Here is a 25,103-nt window from a genome sequence, read left to right as displayed (position 1 = left end):
CGACAGCGACGGGGAGAAAGGGCGCAGCGAGCCCTTTGTCCACGGTGCGGCGAGGTCCGCTTCATTACTTTATATTCATGTAGTAAATATACAAATGTTAATTAGAGAGATGATGCACTACAACAAACGTTCAGTTAGAATAATCATCCACTTCTAGTGATGAATTTGACCCGGACAGACGTGATCACTGTCAGACGTTTCCACTGCAGTAAAAGAGCTCAAAGTGGAGCCTCCTCTGATCTCGTTCTAGTGACTGACGTTAGGACACAGAGTGAGTTTCTTACCGTTCCTGTTTTAAAGCGTATTCTAACATTTTTATTCTTCTGACCAGGTCGTTCTTCAGGTTCTCCTGACCTTTCCTCTCCCCCTGCAGGAACGCTATCCTCGCCTGCAGACACACACACACACACAGAGAGAGAGAGAGACGGGGGGTTAATTCATCAAACAGACTGAATGTGATCATCAGAGGTCAAAGGTCAAATCATGACCCAGCTTTGTCTGAAGCAGGGTTACAGATCTAATGCTGGGTCCAGGCTACACCACAATCCAGCTGAATCCGAGTCTGATTCCTCCAGACTGTTCCTGAGGTGTGAGGTCGGCTCTGAAGTCCATCCTGGACGCATTTCAAATATTAAACATGTTCAATATTTACAATGTTGTGTGCAGGGAACCCAGAGGACAGCCGAGGACAGCCCAGGACGCGGTCCCCCGGTAAAGAACGACAGCCAACAGAGAACCAAGCTGAACATCGTATATCAGTAAAAAGTGAAAGTCAATAGTTGGTTCCAGCAGCAGAGCTACATCTCCACTATTTTGGACTGAAAGAGACGACCAGACGCCAGTAAAACGTATAAAAGTAAAACTACATTATTTCTATTCTATTGTCAAATTGAATGTCTCTACTGAAATGGCCTGTGTTGAACAATAAATATATTATAAATATACATACTATTATAGCCATTTACTTTTTTATTTTTTGGAATATATTTCAGACGTTTTTCAGACTTTTATTCAGACATATTTTGGACTTTTGTTTGAACATATCAGACTTTTTGGACCATATTTCGGACATATTTTGGCCTTTCTTTTGGCCATATTTTGGATATACTTTGGCATTTTTTCTGCCTTTTTTTGGACATATTTCGGCTATTTTCAGCCTTTTTTCAGCCTTTGTTCGGACTTATTTTCTGACATATTTTGGCCTTTTTTAGAAGTTAGCATGCAGCTTTAGCTCTGCTCTGTCTAGCTCTGCTTTTCCTGTCAATGTGTGAAACCCAAAGTGTTTCTATCCTTTACTGGATGTGTAGTGTTTACCGCGCTGGATTTAACATGGGAGGGTGCAGGTCGTATCCACGCTGACCCTCCAACGTTTTACACTCTCTGAGGTTTGTTTTGGTTGACGGATACGGAACGGATATGACGTCACGTTACTCAGAATACCACAATAAAAGCGGTAACTTCCTTCTACCTCCACATAGACTCAGAAATGTAACTTCCTCCATCCTTCGTAAGTTTTCAGTACAAAGTCACAACACGCTACTATCTTCCTGTTGTCAGTCAGACTCCTTCACACCTCCATCAACCTGCAGCACCTCCTCCTGTCTGCCTGAGCACACCTGTCTCACTGTCCACCTGTCTCTCTGTCTGTCCGTCCGTCTGTGAGCAGCTGCTCCTGAAACCAAACCCTGACCAACGCCGAGGAGACAGAGCTATTTATACACAAACACACACACACACAGCGCTCTGCCAGGGTGCCCATGGCAATACGGAGGGGGGGGGGGGGGGGGGGTCCCGAGGCAAACTGGGGGTCATGACTGTGATGAGCAGTGATGTCACTGTGAGTCATTAACATTTATATGAAATAATGAAGTGACACACACGATGCTTTCACTGCCCTCTGTACTACATACTGTATATTATTATAACAGTTTAATTGTGCTTACTGCGGTTGCTGTTTATGAGCAGTATTTGTACAGTAGTTGGGACTCTCCTCCGCCGTCAGTCGGTCTAATGTTGAGTTAATGTTTGCGGTGTCGCTGCACTTTGAGCCGGAGCTCATCCCCGACAGTGTTTCTGTACAGTTATCCATCCATGAAAACACACTTTACATCCGTCTTTATTAACTATTAATGGTGTCAAAAGGCCTGCTGTTCACAACAGAAACACTAAATCAGGTAGAAAAACTTTCAGCCACCGATGAGAGGAACTCGTTACCGTAGCAACGACAGCATCATTTACTTAATAATGGAGACGCAGAAAAACAGAAGTAATAACTTCATGTTCATCTTCTGACCTGAATCTGAGGCAACACGCCCACACCGACGCAGTCCATCGTATTTTATTTTTATTTTTAAAACATATTTACGTCTGTGGATGAATCAAATCTACAGCTTCATCTGGACAGTCGGAACCAGTTTCAACAAAATGGATTATTGTGAACTGTGTTTATTACACTGGTTGAGTTTATAATAACCTGGTTTATTTGTTTATAATACCAATGTTTTATTTGTTTATAATACCGTTGTTTTATTTGTTTATAATACCAATGTTTTATTTGTTTATAATACCGTTGTTTTATTTGTTTATAATACCAATGTTTTATTTGTTTATAATACCGTTGTTTTATTTGTTTATAATACCAATGTTTTATTTGTTTATAATACCGTTGTTTTATTTGTTTATACCGTTGTTTTATTTGTTTATAATACTGTTGTTTTATTTGTTTATAATACTGTTGTTTTATTTGTTTATAATACCAATGTTTAATTTATTTACATTACTGCTGTTTTATGTTTACAATACCATTGTTTTATTAATTTATAATACCTTTGTTTTTTGTTTATACCTTTATTTTTTGTTTATAATACATTTGTTTATAATACCGGTGTTTTTTGTTTATACCTTTATTTTTTGTTTATAATACATTTGTTTTTTTGTTTATAATACCGTTGTTTTATTTGTTTATAATACCGTTGTTTTATTTGTTTATAATACCGTTGTTTTATTTGTTTATAATACCGATGTTTTATTTGTTTATAATACCGATGTTTTATTTGTTATAATACCGATGTTTTATTTGTTTATAATACCGTTGTTTTATTTGTTTATAATACCAATGTTTTATTTGTTTATAATACCGTTGTTTTATTTGTTTATAATACTGTTGTTTTATTTGTTTATAATACCGTTGTTTTATTTGTTTATAATATCTTGTTTTATTTGTTTATAATACCATTGTTTTATTAATTTATAATACCAGTGTTTTGTTTGTTTACAATAACTTTGTTTTGTTTATAATATCTTGTTTTATTTGTTTATAATACCAATGTTTTATTTGTTTATAATACCGATGTTTTATTTGTTTATAATACCGATGTTTTATTTGTTTATAATACCGTTGTTTTATTTGTTTATAATACCAGTGTTTTGTTTGTTTATAATACCGTTGTTTTATTTGTTTATAATACCGATGTTTTATTTGTTTATAATACCAATGTTTTGTTTGTTTACAATAACTTTGTTTTGTTTATAATATCTTGTTTTATTTGTTTATAATACCATTGTTTTATTTATAATACCTTTGTTTTTTGTTTATAATACATTTGTTTTTTTGTTTATAATACCATTGTTTTATTAATTTATAATACCTTTGTTTTGTTTATAATACATTTGTTTATAATACCATTGTTTTATTAATTTATTATTCCTTTGTTTTTTTGTTTTTATCAGTGTTCTGACTGATCCTCGCGATGACTTTACACCTGTTGAGTTTTTGCGACCGATGTTCGGACTAATCTGACACAGAGGTCCTTCAGTCTGAGGTGGATAATAAAACTGTGTGTGTTTGTCTGTGGAAGGCAGCTGTTGATACGACTCTTCACACATCATCAGGGTCTATTTTATAGTGTTTGTTCTCAGCTTAAGACTGAAGTCACACCTCCCTCCTCCCCCCCTCCCTCCCGGTGCACCTGGTGAGCATGAATCAAGCGCTCCTCAGGGAGAAGGAGTGAGGTCAGAGCGCCGGGGTGGTGATGATGATGATGATGATGATCAAGTGAGCTCACTGGCCCAGATATACCAGAATGACAGATCAGGCTAAACAAGGGGGGGGCATTCCTCTGAACAACTGCGTCACCCACACAACCAACCCCCCACACACACACACACACACACATGAAAACAAACAAACAAAATATCTAAAATACTAAGTTTAACAAGAAAAAGTCGTCACATTACTTTAATCACGTCTTCATATTGTGACTGTTGACAGTGCGTGTGTGTGTGTGTGTGTGCGTGTGTGTTATTTCGGGCCGGTCTACTTTTAGCGTCCAGCTGGGATCGGGGCCGTCAGTCAGAGCAGGGACCAGTAGGCCAGGACGCCTAATTACAGCCCGCCGTCCTGCAGCCCTGCTCTCTCTTTACCAAAACACAGAGTCACCGCGGCCTGGCGCAGCCTGCCCCCCATCCTACCGACACATGGTGGCCCGAGAGCGCTCTCCCCACGTGTTTTCAAGTCTACATCTAATAAACCTCGAGCGTAAAGCCGAGCCGTTCTAGTGTGAATCCTTACATCAACCCAGAAAATATTTAACATTTAACTTCAGTAAAATGAGTAATGACATAATAACAAGACACAATAATAGGTCGGCAGTATTATCGACCGTTTTAAAGATCTCAGAAGCTTCAGTCACATGTCGGACAGCGATTAACTGTTATTTTCATTAATCGATCAACCTGTCGATTATCTTCTCCATTAATAGAAGTCATTATAGTGAAAAACACAACTTCCCAAAGGCCAAAGTCATGTCCTTAAATGACTGGTTTTATCCAACAAACCGTCCAAAACAAAACAAAATATATAACTTATCATTATTTATTGAGACAATTCACCTATCTCCCAATTAGAATTTGCCTCTTGTATTTAAGCACAACAAACGTTATATGGATGTATATTTTTTAATAGTAAAGAAATGTTACTCCGGTTCACTCTCTCCCCGTGTATGACGTCATCGACATGCTCCAGCAGCGCTGATCTCAGAGAGACGACGACAACAAAACGATGCATGGCTGACGGAGAGGAAGAGCCAGACGAAGACGAGCGAGAGATTTTTCAAGCCGTATTTGAGGTCCAGCGGGTGGACACATTTGTCTCCAATAAATCACTCGCTGTTTGCAGAATATGTATAAAAGGTCAGATAAAATACAACGGCAACACGACTAGTTTTTTCACGCACCCACTGGGACGCCACGCACTTTATATTTGTTAAAAGGTGCTGTATTTAACGTTCAGAGAATCCCCTTTATTAATAACGCCAGTGGCTGTAAATATGTGAAAACTAAACTAAAAAACATTTAATTGTGAAGAGGATAAAAGCATGAAAAAACATTCAGAAATATGTGAAAAATATCCGAAAAATGACAGAACATTATTAGTAAAAATGTGTGGAAAAATATCCATAAATTATTAGTAAAAAATGTAAAAAGAAAATTGGAAAATGTCTGAAAAGTGTGTAAAATATAAAATAAAATGGCTGAAAAATATTAGCAAAATATGCGGAAACTAAACAAAATAACATCTATTTGTAAAGAGCCTAAAAGCATGAAAAAAGACATTCGGAAATATGTGAAAAATATCTGAAAAATTACGCGAAATTATTAGTGAAAAATGTCTAAAATATGGGAAATTATTAGTAAAATATGCAGAAAAATTGCAAAAAAAAATATCCACAAATATTATAGTAAAATATGTAAAAACTAAACAATTTCCTTACATAGAAATCAGACTACAGGCTGTTAAATGTAACCGAGAAAGTCTTGGAAGGTCTCAGTTTTTAAGTTACATTACAATCTGTACATGTAAATTGTTAAGTATAATATTTTTAAATATTGCACCGCCTTGACTCTTGAGGACTGAAGCAGCAGATCAGTTGGAAATAAGATTGATTGGATTATATTAAAAAAATAAGTCCGAACAAAGTCAGAAAATGGCCCAAAAATGTCTGAAATATTGCCCAAAATAGGCCGAAATATGTCCGAAAAAAGGCCTAAAAAAAGTCAGAAATATGTTCAAACAAGAGTCAGAAATATGTCTGAATAAAAGTCTGAAAAAACGATCTGAAAAATACGCCTGAAAAACATTTCAACTGGATTCATTCAGAGATTTTACAAAGTAAAAGTCTCTAGAAGTGTATGATTGAACTTGTTCCCATGGTCTAGTGTTAAAAAGGTTAACAACAATCACAATAAATCTGAATATCGAACTGCAATACTAAAAAAAAAAAAATCCCAATACATATTAAATCAGGAGATAGGTGTATGGTTCCAGCTCTGGTATTCACTGCTGTTAAATCATCTCATTTCAAACTGAAGCTGCTTCACCACAACAAACACTACGGTATGTACAGAGAAGGGAAGGGCCCAATCTGTCCACTCTGCCCAGTTTACACAGCAAACATGAACAACCTGAACCAATCACATGGTCTCACTCAGCCAGAGTCAAGAGCACAGAGTCAGAAAACACCGACAGTCTCTCCAATAAAACATGAAATCACACAGATGAAACACGTTGACTCTACTGATATCTGGCGTCAGTAGCGAGGCCCTTCCTTTGGTTTAATCTGTCAGCTTTAAAGACTTCTGGGTTCTTTCAGAGTGTCTGTGCGTGTGGAGAGACGTGTGGAGATTAGGCAAATTAGCCCGATAACGGATTAAAAAGCGTCGGTGTGGTTTAGAGACGGGGTTTCTGAACAACAACAGTGATCACGGCAGCTCGTTGGGATTTAACTGTTGTATGACGGCGACGTTTCAACGGGAGGCTGGAAACATGACGAGTATTTTATCTGGGTGGTTCTCGACTTTAGTGCAGAAACAAAACGTTAGTTTTAGCTGGATAATCAGCTGTTTGAACACCAGTAACATTAAAACTAGGGATGCACCGATACCAGTATCGGGTATCGGGTCCGATACTGTGCTCATGTACTCGTAAAATGGCTCCGATACAACGGCACCGATACCAGTATCGGGTCCGATAGTGTGCTCATGTACTCGTACGCATAAAACGGCTCCGATACCACTTTACTTTCACCCCACCTCCCCGACGGTACGGGCGAGACGTGCAGGTGGTGTGCCCGACCCCACGGGGCCGGGATCCCACCTCAGCCGGCGTGTGCAGGCCCTCACTTTCATTGCGCCACGGGGTTTTGTTTGCACTCTCTGACTCGTGCGTGCGTTAGACTCCTTGGTCCGTGTTTCAAGACGGATCGGGTGGGTTGCCGACATCGCTGCAGACCTCTGGAGCCTTTTAAGTTGGCCGAGCCCCGCTCTGGCGGCACGACGCAGTTTGGGCGCACTGAGGACAGTTCGCCCCGGTCGACAGTCGCACCAGGAGCAGGGGGTCCCGTCCCTCCCCGGCGGGGAGAGATGGCGCAGTGAGCCCTTTGTCCACGGTGCAGCGAGGTCCGGGCGGGGAGCGCTGTAAAGCTGCGGCCGCGAGCCACCTTCGCCCCGAGCCTTTCCGAGCCGACCTAGAGCCGGTGGCGGCGCACCGCCTCGTATGCGGGACTCCCCAGCCTGCTGTGTGTCGCTCACACCCTCCAGCTGGCTGTTAACGAGGCTCTTTTGGAACAGAGAGGTACTCGTATCGGTACTCGGTATCAGAGAGTACCCAAATGTAAGTACTTGTACTCGGTCTGTAAAAAAGTGGTATCGGTGCATCCCTGGTTAAAACTAATTAAATCTAATGGTGATGCGTGAAGACAACCGGCGGTACCTCTCAGTCTGGATTAGATACCTCCATCCATCCACACTGACATCTGACCAATGTTCTCATTTTCTCTTGTCAGACGAGAATTAACCAGATTTGATCACGTCTGACGTTACCTGTTAACCAGGAGAACAATTATCTCCTCAACTTAAATCACTACTAGATAAACCAACCAGGGATGCACGGATTTATGGGCCGATGTTCTCCTTGTTGACAGCCATCAGCATCAGTTATCTGCTCTCCGGCGGCGTTCTGACGCTACTAGTCCACTAGCTCATTCCATCATGGAAGGCGTTGTTTTCTTTTGGATGGATAAAAAAAAATAAAAACGCTAGAAATAGGTTGCTAAATATTCGTTTATATTCCTGGACGACCCGCCCAAGTAAAGTCTATGTTTGAGAAACACTGAATATGTTTCTAATCACTTTTACATTTAATTTATGTTTCACAGTATTTGTGTTTGCGGCTCTGAGTTCTGAAACATTCCTCTCATTGAGTAGGTAGTCGTACAGCAGCTGAAAAGGACGTTTGAAGAAGTTATTTACATAAAAAGAGAATATTTTTCACGTGAAAGAAGGTTATAGTTTCATAAATGTGTATGACTGAATTTGTGCTCATTCACAGATGGTGTAATGAAATGACTTTAAAACAGTTATCAGTTGTTTGTTTCCCTGGAACAAAAAGGGGAATAAATACCAGCAAAAACTAAATAAATCATCGGTATCAGCCCAGAGTTTTGTAATCGGTGCATCCCTAAAATCTGCATAAATACAGCTTTAATGAGCACAGCCACATTTAAAATGACAGAATGTCCGTCACTGACACAGACTCCACCAAGACGACATCATCTTTCTAACTTTTCTGGCCCACACTGAAACACGCAGCTGGTGTTTCATCCACTCAGGAGAGAGATTTAGAGAAAGCTCGACGACCACACGGAGAGAAAAAGATGTTTTCAGAGTGAAGTGGCCCGGTGAAGACGTACGGCGCAAATTAATTGCACATGTTTTATTTGTTCAAAATGAACCTTAAAAGGGAGATTAGTCAAGTATTTAATCCTCTTATCAACATGGGAGTGGACTAATATGTTGCTTTATGTAAATGTATGTATATATTTATTATTTTAAATCAATTAACACAAATCAATGACAGATATTGATCCAGAAACCCTCACAGGTACTGCATTTAGCATAAAACAATATGCTCCAATCAGAACATGGCAAACTGCAGCCCAACAGGCAACAACAGCTGTCAGTGTGTCAGTGTGCTGACTTGACTATGACTTGCCCCAAACTGCATGTGATTATCATAAAGTGGGCATGTCTGTAAAGGGGAGACTCGTGGGTACCCATAGAACTGATCTTAATTTAGTGGAAGTTCAGAGCGTTATTTAACCTCCTTCATGACCAGCTAGTATGACATGGTTGGTACCGATGGATTCATCAAGTTTTATAGTTTCATATGATACCAGTATCACTGTTCTTCTGCCTTTCTATTGGACATTTTCCAGATTTTTTTTTGACAATTTTCAAACATTTTTCTGACTTTTTTGGACATTTCTTTGACAATTTTCAGATTTTTGTCAGACAAAAACTTTCACACATTCACATATTTGGAGGTCAGAAGTCAAGGGACCCCTTTGAAGATGGCCATTACAGTTTTTCCTCGCCAATATTTAGCATAAGTTTGGAGCGTTATTTAACCTCCTTCACTACCAGCTAGTCTGACATGGTTGGTACTGATGGATTCATCAGGTTTTATAGTTTACTATGATACCAGGATCTTCACTCCAGCTTTAAAACTGAGCTGCTACAACCTCCTGTGTTAATGTGTTAAAGAAATTAGTTGTGTTAAAACGATTTTGCGTTATTAACTATGACAGCCCTAATAATAATAATAATAATAATGACACTAAATAAGTCCTTCTAAAGGTTCAAATGAAAGCGTCACGTGGTCTGTGTGCATCGATAAAGCTTTTCCAGAGAATAAACGAGCAGTTATGTACAACCTTTCCAGTTTATTGGCTCTCCTCCTACAGTAAATGTTAACAGGCAGGAATGTCGACACCGTGGTTTGTGTGTTCGACTCTTATCAGGAACTGTGACGGAGTCATGCTGAAGGCATTCAGCGTCACGACGCAACAAGTCAGAGCAGAGCAAACACACCGAGAGCCTGTCATTAACCACGGAGAGCCGGCGGCCTCCACTTCAGGACGCCTGCTGCAGGGCGTGTTATGATAAACACATTTCATCACTTCATCCAACACACATACAATCATGCACTAAGACTAAAGCCTGAACGAACAGATCTGCACTCTGAAACACCCCATGGAGAGAAGTCATCCATCAACTCACAATCTCAAGCTATGCTCAGTAAAAATGAGCATGTAAAATGTAAAATGTAGTTTTTGGTGAGAAACTTGAATAAATCCAGTTGTTTTGAAGGAGATGTTTTCACAGTGATATAAAATAGATATTAGAGAGGGAGTTATGACCTGTTAAACTCCTAACAATAGCTCTGAGCAGCTTATAATAATAGTTATGTATAACTACTAATGCCAAGCTTCTGTAGGAAGCAACCAGAGTTGGTGACTGTTGGAATAGTGGAAAGACTGACAATGACAGTTTGATTTGGTTTCTGTTGAGTTTGAATGAAATGCGTTTTACAACGATCGGCGAGGTAAAAATCCCCGTTTCTGTCAATGGACTGCATGTTTTTCACATTAATACATTATAATAATTGCTTATATCCCAGTTGATTTGTAGTAAGTAAGTAAGTTTGGCTATGGGGTGAGTAAAACACCTCATCTACTTTCCCCGAAGGCCAAGTCACTGAAAAAGCTTAATGTCGAGCCCCGAGTCCGTTGGAAACCGAGGTCAGAGGTTACAGAACAGCCGTCTGGAGGTCGGTACCGGTAATAATCAATCAATAACAGTCTGATTGATTGTTTAAAACGTTACAGTATCATTGTGTGGTATTAAGATAATACGGGATATACAATAGATATGGGAAAGATTCACATATATATATATGACTCGAGTGCTCACAGCAGATAACTTGAGGATTAAAATACTATACACACCGACTCTAAAACACTATATTCATTAAATTCAGCTTTAAAGGAGACAAAGATCCCTCCGAGCAGCAGCTGAGTCACAATAGAAGAAATCAGCTAGGGATGTACCGATACCATTATCGGGTATCAGGTCCGATACTGTGCTCATGTACTCGTACTCGCAAAACGGCTCCGATACCACTTTACGCTGGTGCGCCCGACCCCGCTGGGCCGGGATCCCACCTCAGCCGGCGCGCGCCGGCCCTCATTTTCGTTGCGCCACGGGGTTTTGCGTGCACCCTCTGACCCGTTAGACTCCTTGGTCCGTGTTTCAAGATGGGTCGGGTGGGTTGCTGACATCGCCGCAGACCTGTGGCGCATATTTATATTAAATTCAGGTTAAGTTAAACAATAACTTGTGAGGGAACAACTGGTGCTGTTATTAGTTAATAGTTTGTTCTATAAAATGTGGGGACATCGAATCATTTCATTCAAATGATGATGATTCACATTAAATAAAACATTTGATGTCTGAACTATTGTTTTTTTTATCTCTGTTAGAAGAGTTTGTTGTTGTTGTTATTATGATAAATTATTATGAAAGAAGCAGAACATCAATAGAGCAGCTGATCCTAACTGTTCAACAGTAGTGTGATATCAGAACTGATGCTTTACAGTAGATGAGGTAGAACATGGAGAAGCACAGGTGTGTGTTTAATCAATAATCTCTGTACAGGTGGTCACTATCAAACCCTCTACCTGCTCTCACATCTGAGTTATATTCTGTTAACACAGCAGACAAACACCGGCTCTGAGTGTGATGCTAACACTGTTAAACCGACTGATTGATCTCCCATAAAGGCTTTAAAACACTCTTATTAAAAGGTCCCATATCGTGCGCATTTTCAGGTTCATACTTGTATTTAGTGTTTCTAATAGAACATGTTTACATGCTGTAATGTTAAAAAAAATTTATTTTCCTCATACTGAATATACCTGTAGTCACCCTCTGACTGAAACGCTCCGTTTTAGTGCATTTTGACGGAATTGCAACAGAATTGCGTTGCTAGGCAACAGCTTGGGTCCATATTTACTTCCTGTCAGCTGATGACATTCACATACACTGCAACCAGGAATAAACTGGGACACATTTAGAATGTTTACGTTTAAATCTATGTAAAGGGTCTAAATATTGTGTATTTGTGACATCACAAAAGGGCAGAAATCCTGACAGCTTGTTTCAAATGCAGAGTTTCTGAATACGGGCTGTGTGTGTTTCCCTGTGGATTGAGCGTTTCAATACTTTCACAGTATTTATAAAGCACTTAATCCTGCTTTATAATAGAAAAACATGACAAGCTCACTTTTGTATAATATGGGCCCTTTAACACAGCTAGCTGCTTTAAGCTAGCGGGACAAACCAAAATGGCTGCAGATTAGCTGCTAGTCAGCTGGATTCACTTCTCCTCCTCCTCCTCCTCCTCCTCCCCCGGCCTCCAGGACTCCAGGACTCCATGTCCACAATGAAACACTGGACTGTTCTACTGAACTACTGAACTACCGAGCTACGGCTAACTAGCTCCAGCGCTGAGCCCCGTCAGCTCAGCCAGCTAGCCGTTAGCTTAGCCACCTAGCCGTTAGCTTAGCCACCTAGCTGTTAGCTCAGCCACCTAGCTGTTAGCTTAGCCAGCTAGCCGCTAGCTTATCCAGCTAGCCGCTAGCTTAGCCACCTAGCCGTTAGCTTATCCAGCTAGCCGGCTAGTTTACAAACATTCGGTTAACCGTGAACGTTACCGACAGTTTGTCACGGTAATGATGAGATGCTGTGAAGAGGGAGAGCTGGTGTGTCTGATTACCGGTAATAAACCGCGTTATTTAACCGGTAACCGGACTTCGTCCCCGGTGGGTGTTGTTGTTGTTGTTGTTAGCTTTAAATCAGTGCTAAGCTAAGCTAAGTGTGCTAACCTGCAGCTCGGCCCGCTCCACCTCCCAGTGAGCTCTCTCCATCTCGAACCGGGCCCACTCGTGCTGGATGTAGTGCAGGATGCCCGGCATGGTGTACTGCTGCTGCTGCTGCTGCTGCGGCGGCTGCTGCGGCCGGGGCAGCTCGTCCGGCTGGTGGGGAACCATGACTCCTCCAGCTCCAACACCACCTCCTCCTCCTCCTCCTCCTCCTCCGAGCGGCGGATTAGCGTTAATGTTGCTGGCGAGCTGCTGCTGCCTCAGGGAGCCCGCTGCTGCTCCTCCTGCTGCTGCTCCTGCTCCTCCTCCTCCTCCGGGCTGCTCGTCCATGTTTGTTGTGTTAGTTTTATATCTAAAGTATCAGGAAAGTCCCGGGTTCCCGTCCCCCCCTAGAGGAGCCCGGCTCTCCGCTCCGGGTCGGTCTCGCTGGCTCCACCGCGGGGAGAGGCTGCTGAGAGCGGCTGAGAGGACGAGAGGACGAGGACACGGACACGGTGTTAGTGAGAGACTCTAACCGGCCGCCATTACTTCTCTCTCTCTCTCGCTCTCTCTCTCTCGCTCTCTCGCTCTCTCTCTCTCTCTCTCTCCGATGATCACGGAGGGAGAACCCAGCTGCGCTGCATGATGGGAAACATCCATCCTGATTTTTTCCATGGGGTGCATCCCAAAGCTCTTAATTGTCGTTTCCTCGCTCCTCACATGGGGTGCATCCCAAAGCTCTTATTTGTCGTTTCCTCGCTCCTCACATGGGGTGCATCCCAAAGCTCTTATTCGTCGTTTCCTCCATCCCAAAGCTATTATTCGTTGTTTCCTCGCTCCTCACATGGGGTGCATCCCAAAGCTCTTAATTGTCGTTTCCTCCTTCCCAAAGCTCTTATTTGTCATTTCCTCGCTCCTCACATGGGGTGCATCCCAAAGCTCTTATTCGTCATTTCCTCGCTCCTCACGTGGGGTGCATCCCAAAGCTCTTATTCGCCGTTTCCTCGCTCCTCACGTGGGTTGCATCCCAAAGTTCTTTTTTGTTGTTTCCTCGCTCCTCACATTGGGTGCATCCCAAAGCTCTTATTTGTCGTTTCCTCACTCCTCGATCCTCGCTTGAACCGGAAGTTGTTCTGGTACTCCATCTTGTAGACCGTCCCAAAGCTCTTATTTCTGCAGTGAGGAGCAAGGATGGATCTCTGAGGAGCGATGAGCGAGGATACACGAGAGCATCCTTGGGTGCATCCCAAAGCTCTTAATTGCATCCCCGTTTCCCTCACTTGCGTCTTTTCCTTGCGTCTTAGTCCCTCCCCACAGGGAAGCATGGAGAGACGCAAGGAAACCATGCGAGGAGAGAGGAAACGAGGAAATATGTTTTAAGAGAAATGAGACGTTTCCTCTGAAGCGTCACGTGAAGCGACGTCCGTTTCTGATCACAGCTGGATCAGCTGTCAGTGGCTTTAACAGACATTTTTTCAGACATTTTTCAGATCTTTTTTTCGAATATTTTTTTAGATCTTTTTTTTCGGACATTTTTTCAGATCTTTTTTTCGAATATTTTTTTAGATCTTTTTTTTCAGACTTTTCTTTCTGACATTTTTTCAGACTTTTTTTTCGGACATTTTTCAGATCCATTTTTTTCAGACTTTTTTTCAGAAATTTTTCAGATCTATTTTTTCGGACATTTCTTTCTGACATTTTTCAAACTTTTTTTTTGGACATTTTTCAGATCTTTTTTTCGGAAATTTTTTTAGACTTTTTTTTCATACATTTTTCAGGTCTTTTTTTTTGGACATGTTTTAGATCTTTTTTTTTAGACTTTTCTTCAGACATTTTTCAGATCTTTTTTTTACGAACATTTTCCAGATCTTTTTTTTCAGACTTTTTTTGTCCGACATTTTTCAGATCTTCTTTTTCAGACTTTTTTCAGATCTTTTTTTTTTTCGACATTTTTCAGATCTTTTTTTTCAGATCTTTTTTTTCGGACTTTTCTTTCAGAAAAAGATCTGAAAAATGTCGGAAAAATACAATAAAATAAACACGTATTACATTCTAGATGTTTTCAAAAATACAATTATTACACTTAATTGTGTGTTAATTAGTGTTACATGTAAGAATTTATCAAATATTATAAAATTAAACATGTTTATTCTTTTAGAAAAATATAAAAAAAATTAGAAGAGATGAAACATTTGCAATAAAATGAATTAAATCTTTACATCCAAAATATAAAATAAGCTCGAAGTTGTGTTATTGTGTTTATAATGTGTAAAATTAATTTAGCAGGTGAAGTTATACAATTATTATTTATTTAGGCCATTTATTTACTTGGTTTACTGAATAATGTCCATGTTAATTTTATTATCCCTATTATTTATTTTATTTTGGGGTATTTTGAGTGACGATTATAGACAGAGGGAGAGACAGATGGGATATTATTGTTATTATTATGATTATTTTTACTTTGATCCTGTTTGTTCAATATCATATTATATGTGTCATGTAACCCGATACACTCAATTTAATTTAAAATTCAAAACGCTGTGTGGAGAATTTAGAAATGTACATCTTTGAGGCCACCCAGTGGTGGTAGAAATAAAACACAGTTTCTTTCCTTCAAGTCTTTACATATTAAATAAATTCTTACATGCAACACTAATCACAAAGATGAGCCTTTATTTATTGATTCCCAGAGGGCAAATTCAGGTGTTATAACCACACAAAAACAGATATAAGTACATATAAATAGAGAAAATACATAAATAAAAATAAAGAATTACAATAAATAAATAAATACAAATATTTGTATGTGTTATATATTTGTCTGGTGTGATAAACCCCTGGCTCTATACTGAATATATCTGATGTTAGAGAACTATTATTATGAACCCATATTATTATGAACCCATATGAGAACTATTAGGACTTTAAGAAGTTTAAACATGCACTATCTGCAACCATCTTGGACTCTAACCACTGGCGCACTTTACACTATACATCCTATATACCACTTTATAGACTGCACATATGCACATATTACATTTATTTATTTATTGACGGACTGCACACACTTTGTTCACCCATTCACTCTGTATCTTTTATATCTCTATTATTGTTTTTATAATGTTTGTATACCTTTACCTCTCCTGTGTTTCACTCTGTTTGCTGATGTTGCTGCTTTGACACCTGAATTTCCCTCCGGGGATTAATAAAGGTTCATCTTATCTTATCTTATATTAATTATATTATATTATATTATCTTATCTTATGTTCTTTTGTTTAATAATGAAAGAGAGTCTGAGATGTGGGCTGAGTTCTAAAGCTCTTATCTATCTTTTGTTCCCTGAACGCACCAGATGAAGCTGAACTGCGCATGCGTCAGACAGCTGCAGCTAAGGCCTACGGACGGAGGTTAGGTCACAGATGTTGCGTCACAGATGTTGCGCATGCGCAGTGGGACTCAAGCTGCGGTAATGCGTTTTGATTGGCTCAATTTCGGCGAGTGCAGACCAGATTCTACTGCGCATGTGTGGTACCCCGCAGCTATGACGTATTGATGACGCATGTCCGAGCCTACTTCACAGGCCTTGGCTGCAGCTAGCTCCAGCTAGCTCCACAGCTAACTGCTAACTGCTAACTGAAGCCTCTCGGTAGTTTCAGTAATTTAACTCTCATATGAGTTTAATGATTCAGCTGTGAGAGTCTGGACGGCTGCGACGCCTCGTTGATTACTGACTACATTTAGAACAAGCTAACAACAGCTAACAGCTGTTAGCCTGTTGTTAGCTTCAGTTTAGCTACAAGCTAACAGCTAACGGCTAACAGCTAACGGTACGTTTAAGAACCTCTCCCTGGATATTTTACAAGTTACTGTCTGACACTTTAATAATGTCTTTCTGCTATTTTACAGCTTTTAGCTGACGTGTGTCTCCTCACTGTGTTGAGCGATGCTCCTTCATGTCTATGTAGAGCGAGCACAAGCGCGAGCAACAGGACGCTGACTGTAGTTGACTTAACGGACACAGGTGAAGCTGTTAACACATTTAGGATTCTGACTAACACTCCCTTTAATGAACTTTATAATAAACCCGTTTTAAATCCAGTAGAGCTTCATCTAGATGAAGATCTAGCTCTCCACCAGATCTCAGAGGGAAATGTTGTACTTTTTACTCCACTACATTTATTTATTAGGCTACTTTGCTGATTAACATTATTAACACACAATATAATCAATTCTGATTTATTTTTATAGATTAAGATAAAACGGTATTGATCCCTCAGTGAAATGTACAAGCTACCCAGCAGTATAGGCAAAATAAATAAAATAATTAAAATAAATAAATGAAATATCCTAAAAGTTCCACCTTTACCAGCTGCAACATTAAAGTGATGAGCAAATAAAATATAAAAAAAATAGGTACTTTAAGAATATTTGATGTACTTTTACTTGTGTAAGGTTTTAATGCAAGACTTTTACTTGTAACAGAGTACTTCTACACTGTAGTACTACTACTAAAGATCTGAGTAGTACCTCCTGGACTCTGCAACCACACGGACAGTGAACGCAACACCGTGGTCATATGTTGGATGTGAAATCTGCCCATCTTGTACTTTAAATGTTATTTTTCCTACAGTAGAGATCCTCTGGTCGGTGACGGGATGATAAAGTTCGTGCTGATGGTGAACCGGCAGGGTCAGACCAGACTGTCCCGGTATTACCAACCGGTGGAGCTGAGCAGGAGGTCGCTGCTGGAGGCCGACGTGGTCCGCTGTTGCCTGAGCCGCAAGAAAGACCAGGTACCCGTCTGGCCCACAGGCAGTGAAGTATACACGGTGGTCAGTGAAGTATCCACGGTGGTGGTCTGCTCCTTTAACTGCTCCTCTCTGGTTCCTCCCAGTGTTCCTTTGTGGAGTACAAAGACTTTAAACTGGTTTACCGCCAGTACGCGGCTCTGTACATCGTGGTGGGAGTTACAGACAGCGAGGTGAGAGACACCGTTCACACCTGCACCATTCGACCAGTCGACTGATGAAACTGTAGATCTGATTTATCGCTTTATTTTGGTCTCCACAGAACGAGCTGTCCGTCTACGAGCTGGTTCATAACTTTGTGGAAGTTCTGGATAAATACTTCAGCCGGGTGGTGAGTTCTCTCACACACACACACACACACACACACAGAGGTTTAGTTTCAGGAAGGTGAATCTGTTTTACCGTCTGATAACTTTGTGTTCGTTTGTCTCCCAACAGAGTGAACTGGACGTATCCTTTAATCTGACCAATCACAGCTGCTCTCTGTTAACACGACTTCCTGTCCGTTAACACGACTTCCTGTCCGTTAACACGACTTCCTGTCCGTTAACACAACTTCCTGTCCGTCAGCACGACTTCCTGTCTGTCAGCACAACTTCCTGTCTGTCAGCACGACTTCCTGTCTGTCAACACAACTTCCTGTCTGTCAGCACGACTTCCTGTCTGTCAGCACGACTTCCTGTCCGATACATAAATGTTAGTGGTTTTGTTTCTTTGACTCGGCGCCGTCTTCAGATCATGTTCAACTTGGACCGAGTCCACATCATCCTGGACGAGATGATCCAGAACGGACACGTGGTGGAGACCAACAAGAGCCGCGTCCTCGCGCCGCTCACCGCCCTCGACAAGATGGCCGACGGCTGAGGCTCTACAGGAAGTGATGTCACAGACTGACATCATCGGGATCGTGGAGATTAAAGGACTCCTGAAGCCTGTTAACGATGCCGACGTCGTTCCAATAATCAATGGATCAATCGGCGATGGATCAACATGAACAGTTTCTGTTTTTAGATCCAGTATCTCTGCTGTTCTCCACATCTGGAACTAAAGTTAATAAAACATCTGGATCTGTAAAGTAACTAAAGCTGTCAGATGAATGTAGTGGAGTAAAAGCAGGAAGTAGAAATACTCAAGTAAAGTGTAAGTACCTCAGAATCTGTAAGTACAGTACGGTAAATGTACGATGGTTTTGGCCACCGCCGTTTTTTTGGTTGTCGCTTTCTTGTTTTTTGCCATCTCCGTCGTGGGGTCTCCATCTTGTTTTTTTGCAACCAGAAGTGACACTAGAGGGCGGAGCTAAGACACTAGAGGGCGGAGCTAAGACACTAGAGGGCGGAGCTAAGTACAACTGAACGCTGAATTAAACATTTTAAGGCGACCAAAATGTTCTAATTAACTGTGATGAAGTGTAAACACACTGAAAGGGTTAAAGTTGTAAGATGAAAATACGGACAACTAACTGACCGGACAACGGCGTGGTAGCGACCTGTCAATCAGCAGGTAGCCCCGCCCTAAAGCATCCCCTGCTTTATGGTGTATGTGACTCTAAATGAACATCATGCTGTGTTGAAGAAGACTTGAAACATAAAGGGATGATCCCATGTTTCCTGAGGTAATAGATGAAGAGAGCAGTAGACTCATCGCCCCCTGCTGGCTGCTAGACAGGATGATTAAAACCCGACTTCCTCCACAGACCACAGGACTCCGTCTTTACTTCATACTTTGCAAACATTTTAATGATTATTTTTTTTGGAGCATACACATTTGAAAATATCTGTTTTACCTCAAACTGCAACTTGAGTTAAATAAATGTTTATAATAATATACAAAGAAAATACAAGAGGGAGAGCAGAGCTTTTCTCTTCAGATGTGCCTCGCACACAACCAGTGTTTTTTTTTTGTCTCTATAGCTTCATTAAGTAAAAGAAACACCAAATGCACTCTGACCTTTGACCTCTACAGCCGGTCAGAAACAACCCAAAAAAAAAAGAAAACCTGTCGCACACACACGGAAACAAAGAGCAATAAAAGAAAGAGGAGAGGGAAGCATGATTGTTTGGAGGAGGAGGAACTGAAAACAAGAAGCTACGAGTCAAACCAGGCACTAAACTGAGGAAGAGGAGGAGGAGGGTCCACACACACACACACACACGCACACGCTCAGGTGAGTGAGGAGGAGGATGAAGATGAAGGAGATGAGGGAAGGAGGCGAGGGGTTAAGGATGTGAGCTTTTCTTTCATTTTATTCTGCAACATAAATCCTCCTCCTCGTCCTCCGTCAGTCAGTCGGCTGCTTCCCGGCTGATCTGTCAATCACGCGGCGGGGTGGGGTGGCGGTGGCGGCGAGACGGACTTGAGGAGCATGCTCAGTGTGGCGGAGGTCAGAGGTCAGTTGAGGTGGAAGCCTTTCTCCATGGTGGCGGCTAACAGACGCTCTCTCATGATGTCCTCGGAGGAATATTCAGGAAGCTTCAGGTAGTGGACGCACGTGTTGACCGACGGGTAGCTGGAGTCGGTGGCGTCCACCTGCAGCCAATCACACGCACGCACATACAACAACGGGCTCATCGTCAGCAAAAAATACACCGACAACGTACACAATCATATTCACACTAAAAAAAATTAAAATAAAAACAACTTCACTCCAGCTGGAAGTTACGACGAGTATCACGGCCACGTAGACGGAAAGAACATCGGACATTTTGAGAATAATGTCGTAGGTTTACGAGAAAAAAAGTCGTAATATTACGAGAATAAAATCATAACTTTAGGGGAATAAAAGTGAGGAGGAGGAGTTTACCTTCCTGACGATGGTGAGGCGGGGGTGCAGGTTGGCGAGGCCGCCGGGTGGCAGCGTGGAGCAGCCGGTGGTGAACTGAAGGAACGCTTTCCTCTCGTCAGACGACATCCCGCATAAAACTCTGACGAACCGCAGGAAGCCGGGACTGAAGAGGAGAGACACAAAGAGGTTTCTTTAGCAAACGTTGGAGCTGGTACCTGTAGCCCCCTCCCCCCCGTTAGTAACCATGGTGACGTGTTATAACTATCCTTCAGTAAAGTCAGTCAGTCAGAAAGAGAGTCGGACAATATCGGAGAAGCGTTTCAGAGACGGAGAGAAAGGGTTGCTAATAGTTTAGCCTTCTGCTAACAGCTGCCGTGAGGAATCAGGAACCAGGAACCAGGAACCACTCACCTGTCTCTGGTGTAACCCAGCTTTGGTTCTGTGTAGTTGATGATGTCATCAGACGTCCAGGACGGTGATTGGTTGCCACAGAGGATCATCTGAACCTCCTTATGGCTGAAAGAGCTCAACTTCTCCATCGGGAACACTCGATTGAATCCCTCTGAGGAGGAGGAGGAGAGGAGAGGAGGAGACAAGGGAGGACACAAAGGAGGAGAGGAGAGGAGAGGAGCAGGAGGAGGAGAAGAGGAGCAGGAGGAGACAGGGGAGGAGAGGAGAGGAGAGGAGAGGAGAGGAGAGGAGAGGAGAGGAGAGGAGAGGAGAGGAGAGGAGAGGAGAGGAGAGGAGAGGAGAGGAGAGGAGGAGACAAGGGAGGAGACAAAGGAGGAGAGGAGAGGAGGAGAGGAGAGGAGCAGGAGGAGGAGAAGAGGAGCAGGAGGAGACAGGGGAGGAGAGAGGAGAGGAGAGGAGAAGAGAGGAGGAGGAGGAGGAGAGGAGAGGAGAGGAGGAGACGGGAGGAGAGAGGAGAGGAGAGGAGGGGAGAGGAGAGAAGGAGAGGAGAGGAGGGGAGGAGGAGAGAGAGAGAGGAGAATCAGTTGATCTGATCTGGACTAAAACAGTAGAAGCTGTCATTGTGTTTTTCTTTCTGCCTCCATCACATCATCACAGCGTCGTCATGGTAACGGCAGCATCCAGGAAGCAGTATGATGGATTACCTCTGAAGGCCTCCATCTGTTTCTGGATGCCGTGGTGCATACAGAAGTCAAACATCAGCTCCACGTACTCCTCGGCGTTCTCCATGGTCACCATCTGAGACACAACAACAACGTCACCATGACGACAAGCTACAGATGTTCATCCTTCTACAGATTGTTCATCCTTCTACAGATGTTCATCCTTCTACAGATGTCCATCCTTCTACAGATGTCCATCCTTCTACAGATGTACAGATGTTCATCCTTCTACAGATGTAGATGTTCATCCTTCTACAGATGTTCATCCTTCTACAGATGTCCATCCTTCTACAGATGTCCATCCTTCTACAGATGTACAGATGTTCATCCTTCTACAGATGTAGATGTTCATCCTTCTACAGATGTTCATCCTTCTACAGATGTCCATCCTTCTACAGATGTCCATCCTTCTACAGATGTTCATCCTTCTACAGATGTAGATGTTCATCCTTCTACAGATGTACAGATGTTCATCCTTCTACAGATGTTCATCCTTCTACAGATGTCCATCCTTCTACAGATGTCCATCCTTGTACAGATGTTCATCCTTCTACAGATGTACAAATGTTCATCCTTCTACAGATGTACAGATGTTCATCCTTCTACAGATGTTCATCCTTCTACAGATGTCCATCCTTCTACAGATGTTCATCCTTCTACAGATGTTCATCCTTCTACAGATTGTTCATCCTTCTACAGATGTCCATCCTTCTACAGATGTCCATCCTTCTACAGATGTCATCCATCAGCAGCAGAGACGACCTTTAGAAGATGACCTTTACCTCGTCGTCTCCGTTGGTTTTCAGATCCACAGCTGAGAAACCGTGAACCTTGGAGGACGGACAGAACTGGAAGTTCAACCTGAGGAGAACCAAACAACACGTTAGTCTGATGGAGACCGGACCGACCGGACCAGACCGGACCGGAACAGACCGGACCGGACCGGACCGGAACAGACCGGACTGACCGGACCGGACTGACTCCCTCTCACATCTAAAGACAACGTGTCCTGAGGAAAAGCTGGAGATAACACTGGAGCTGCCGGGGTCGTTGTCATGGAGACCAGATGCTGTGTGTGTGCTGTGTGTGTGTGTGTGTTGCAGAGCGGGTCCTACCCGAGGTCCTCGATGCTGAGGGGGGGTCCGGAGCCCAGCGGGTTCCTCAGCATCAGGTCCTGAAGTCTGGTGTTCTTCTCGTCTTCAGATAAACTCTTACTGGACAATATCTGCCTCCTCTTCACCGCCAGCTCCTTGACCTCCTTCAGGAAGCGAGCCCTGCAGGAGGAAGAAGACGAGGAGGAGGAAGAGAAGAGAGAGGAAGAGGAGGAGGAGCAGGAAGAGGAGGAGGAGAGAGAGGAAGGAGGAGGAGCAGCAGGAGGAGGAGGAAGAGGAGCAGGAGGAGGAGGGAGAGGAGGAGGAGGAAGAGGAGGAGCAGGAGGAGGAGGAAGAGGAGGAGGAGAGAGAGGAAGAGGAGGAGGAGGAGAGAGAGGAAGAGGAGGAGAGAGGAAGAGGAGGAAGAGGAGGAGGAGAAGGAGGAGGAGAGAGAGAAATGAAGCATTATAGTGTTATAAACCACTTATAACATCTTTATACTGTTAATAGACGGTTAATAGAGCGTATTCACAAGGCGCATTCTCTCTCTCTCCGTCCCTCTCTCTCTCTCTCTCCGTCCCTCTCTCTCTCCCTCTCCGTCCCTCTCTCTCTCTCCCTCTCCGTCCCTCTCTCTCCCCGTCCCTCTCTCTCTCCCTCTCCGTCCCTCTCTCTCTCCCCGTCCCTCTCTCTCCCTCTCCGTCCCTCTCTCTCTCTCCCTCTCCGTCCCTCTCTCTCTCTCCCTCTCCGTCCCTCTCTCTCTCTCCCTCTCCGTCCCTCTCTCTCTCCCTCTCCGTCCCTCTCTCTCTCCCTCTCCGTCCCTCTCTCTCTCCCTCTCCGTCCCGCTCTCTCTCCCTCTCCGTCCCTCTCTCTCTCCCTCTCCGTCCCTCTCTCTCTCCCTCTCCGTCCCTCTCTCTCTCTCCCTCTCCGTCCCTCTCTCTCTCTCCGTCCCTCTCTCTCTCCCTCTCCGTCCCTCTCTCTCTCTCCCTCTCCGTCCCTCTCTCTCTCTCTCCCTCTCCGTCCCTCTCTCTCTCTCCCTCTCCGTCCCTCTCTCTCTCTCTCCCTCTCCGTCCCTCTCTCTCTCTCCCTCTCCGTCCCTCTCTCTCTCTCTCCCTCTCCGTCCCTCTCTCTCTCTCCCTCTCCGTCCCTCTCTCTCTCCCTCTCCGTCCCTCTCTCTCTCCCTCTCCGTCCCTCTCTCCCTCTCCGTCCCTCTCTCTCTCCCTCTCCGTCCCTCTCTCCCTCTCCGTCCCTCTCTCTCTCCTGCTCTCTCTCTCTCTCCCTCTCCGTCCCTCTCTCTCTCTCCCTCTCCGTCCCTCTCTCTCTCCGTCCCTCTCTCTCTCCCTCTCCGTCCCTCTCTCCCTCTCCGTCCCTCTCTCCCTCTCCGTCCCTCTCTCTCTCTCTCCCTCTCCGTCCCTCTCTCTCTCCTGCTCTCTCTCTCTCTCCCTCTCCGTCCCTCTCTCCCTCTCCGTCCCTCTCTCCCTCTCCGTCCCTCTCTCTCTCCTGCTCTCTCTCTCTCTCCTGCTCCATCCCTCTCTCTCTCCCCCTCTCCCTCTCTCTCTCCCTCTCCGTCCCTCTCACTCCCTCTCTCTCTCTCTCTCTCTGTGTGTCTCACCTGTGCGGGTTGACCAGCTGGAAGTCGTCCCAGGTGAGGATGCCGTGGTACCAGGCTGGTGGTTTTGGTTTTGGGGGGTCCATGATGAACTCGGACTTGGAGTCGTCGTCGAAGCTGCCCACGGAGTACGTCTCCTGGCTGTCCTCGGTGGACGCCTCGGACCGGACCTCGGACAGCAGCAGGAAGGGCTGCGTGTGCGGCCGGTCGGGGTCGTGACCCTGCGGCGAGCCGCGGCTCCGGTACAGCAGCTTGCTCATGTTGGACTTGATGTCTCCCATGCAGAGCAGCTTGAAGAAGGGCTGGGAGACGGGCAGGTCCACCAGCCGGTTGTCCTGGATGCACTTGGCCAGGAAGACGCCCAGGAAGTGGAAGAGCTTGGTGATGCGCTCCAGCTCCTCGCTGTCCTGAGGGAACGGGGCCGGGAACAGGCCGCAGGAGCGCTGCACGTAGAAACCGGGAGGCTTCAGACCGCCGCCCAGGTCCACCTGAAACACAGAGACGCAGGACGGGGATCAGATGACCGCCGAGGTTTAACCGGAGAGCTCGGCGTTTAGAAAGGAAACCCGGACGGGACTCTACCTGTCGGGACTCGTCGTCGGGGAAGTCGTCGTCACACAGCCAGATCCCCAGAGACGTCCTCTGGAACTCTGCTGCCACCAGAGCATAGAACTCCAGAGTAGGACCCAGACCCGTCCCCTCCTCACCCTGGAACTCCACCTGCACACAAAACACACACATAAGAAACACACACACACACACACACACACAGACATCTGCTGATGAAGACTGTTTGATACGATGGAAAGCTCCAGAAGAAGAGAGTGACTATAAACTCTGCTGTCTATCTGAATGTCTCGTATAAATAAACGAGGTCCCAGCTGTTCCTTAAAGTCGACTCTCTCCGCGTGTCGACGTCTC

At 43.7% G+C, this 25,103-nt stretch overlaps 3 protein-coding genes across 5 annotated transcripts in view; 1 reads left to right on the top strand and 2 right to left on the bottom strand.

Moving 5' to 3' along the window:
- The window catches only part of strn3 (striatin, calmodulin binding protein 3), a 34,671-nt gene extending 21,314 nt beyond the window's left edge, over positions 1–13,357 (bottom strand). For both annotated transcript variants that reach the window (XR_012597279.1, XM_074660804.1), the window contains exons 1-2: positions 12,783–13,357; positions 285–388 (exon numbers count right to left, since the gene is read on the bottom strand). Coding sequence is in view for 1 of the 2 variants with exons in the window: in XM_074660804.1 (XP_074516905.1) it covers positions 285–388; positions 12,783–13,109 (431 nt within the window). In the remaining variant the exon portion in view is untranslated. The remainder of the gene's footprint in view (positions 1–284; positions 389–12,782) is intronic.
- Positions 13,358–16,283: 2,926 nt separating this feature from the next.
- Positions 16,284–19,564, top strand: ap4s1 (adaptor related protein complex 4 subunit sigma 1). 2 transcript variants are annotated; one of them, XM_074660809.1, is made up of 7 exons: positions 16,449–16,589; positions 16,669–16,783; positions 17,393–17,555; positions 17,657–17,743; positions 17,833–17,901; positions 18,009–18,020; positions 18,306–19,564. In XM_074660809.1, the coding sequence occupies exons 3-7, from the start codon at positions 17,418–17,420 to the stop codon at positions 18,432–18,434; spliced, it is 435 nt and encodes a 144-aa protein (XP_074516910.1). In that variant the 5' UTR covers positions 16,449–16,589; positions 16,669–16,783; positions 17,393–17,417; the 3' UTR covers positions 18,435–19,564. The 2 variants fall into 2 exon arrangements, with proteins under 2 accessions (XP_074516909.1, XP_074516910.1); XM_074660808.1 differs by lacking the exon at positions 16,669–16,783 and having other exon boundaries at positions 16,284–16,593.
- Positions 19,280–25,103, bottom strand: part of hectd1 (HECT domain containing 1) — a 50,156-nt gene continuing 44,332 nt past the window's right edge. Inside the window, 8 exon segments of the mRNA XM_074660803.1 lie at positions 19,280–20,096; positions 20,371–20,515; positions 20,764–20,914; positions 21,468–21,561; positions 22,268–22,346; positions 22,601–22,759; positions 24,186–24,670; positions 24,765–24,902. Coding sequence (XP_074516904.1) covers positions 19,959–20,096; positions 20,371–20,515; positions 20,764–20,914; positions 21,468–21,561; positions 22,268–22,346; positions 22,601–22,759; positions 24,186–24,670; positions 24,765–24,902 — 1,389 coding nt within the window. The 3' untranslated portion in view covers positions 19,280–19,958.

Source organism: Sebastes fasciatus, chromosome 15 (genome assembly GCF_043250625.1).
Source record: "Sebastes fasciatus isolate fSebFas1 chromosome 15, fSebFas1.pri, whole genome shotgun sequence".
Classification (NCBI taxonomy): domain Eukaryota; kingdom Metazoa; phylum Chordata; class Actinopteri; order Perciformes; family Sebastidae; genus Sebastes; species Sebastes fasciatus.
This window is presented reverse-complemented; position numbering and strand designations above follow the sequence as displayed.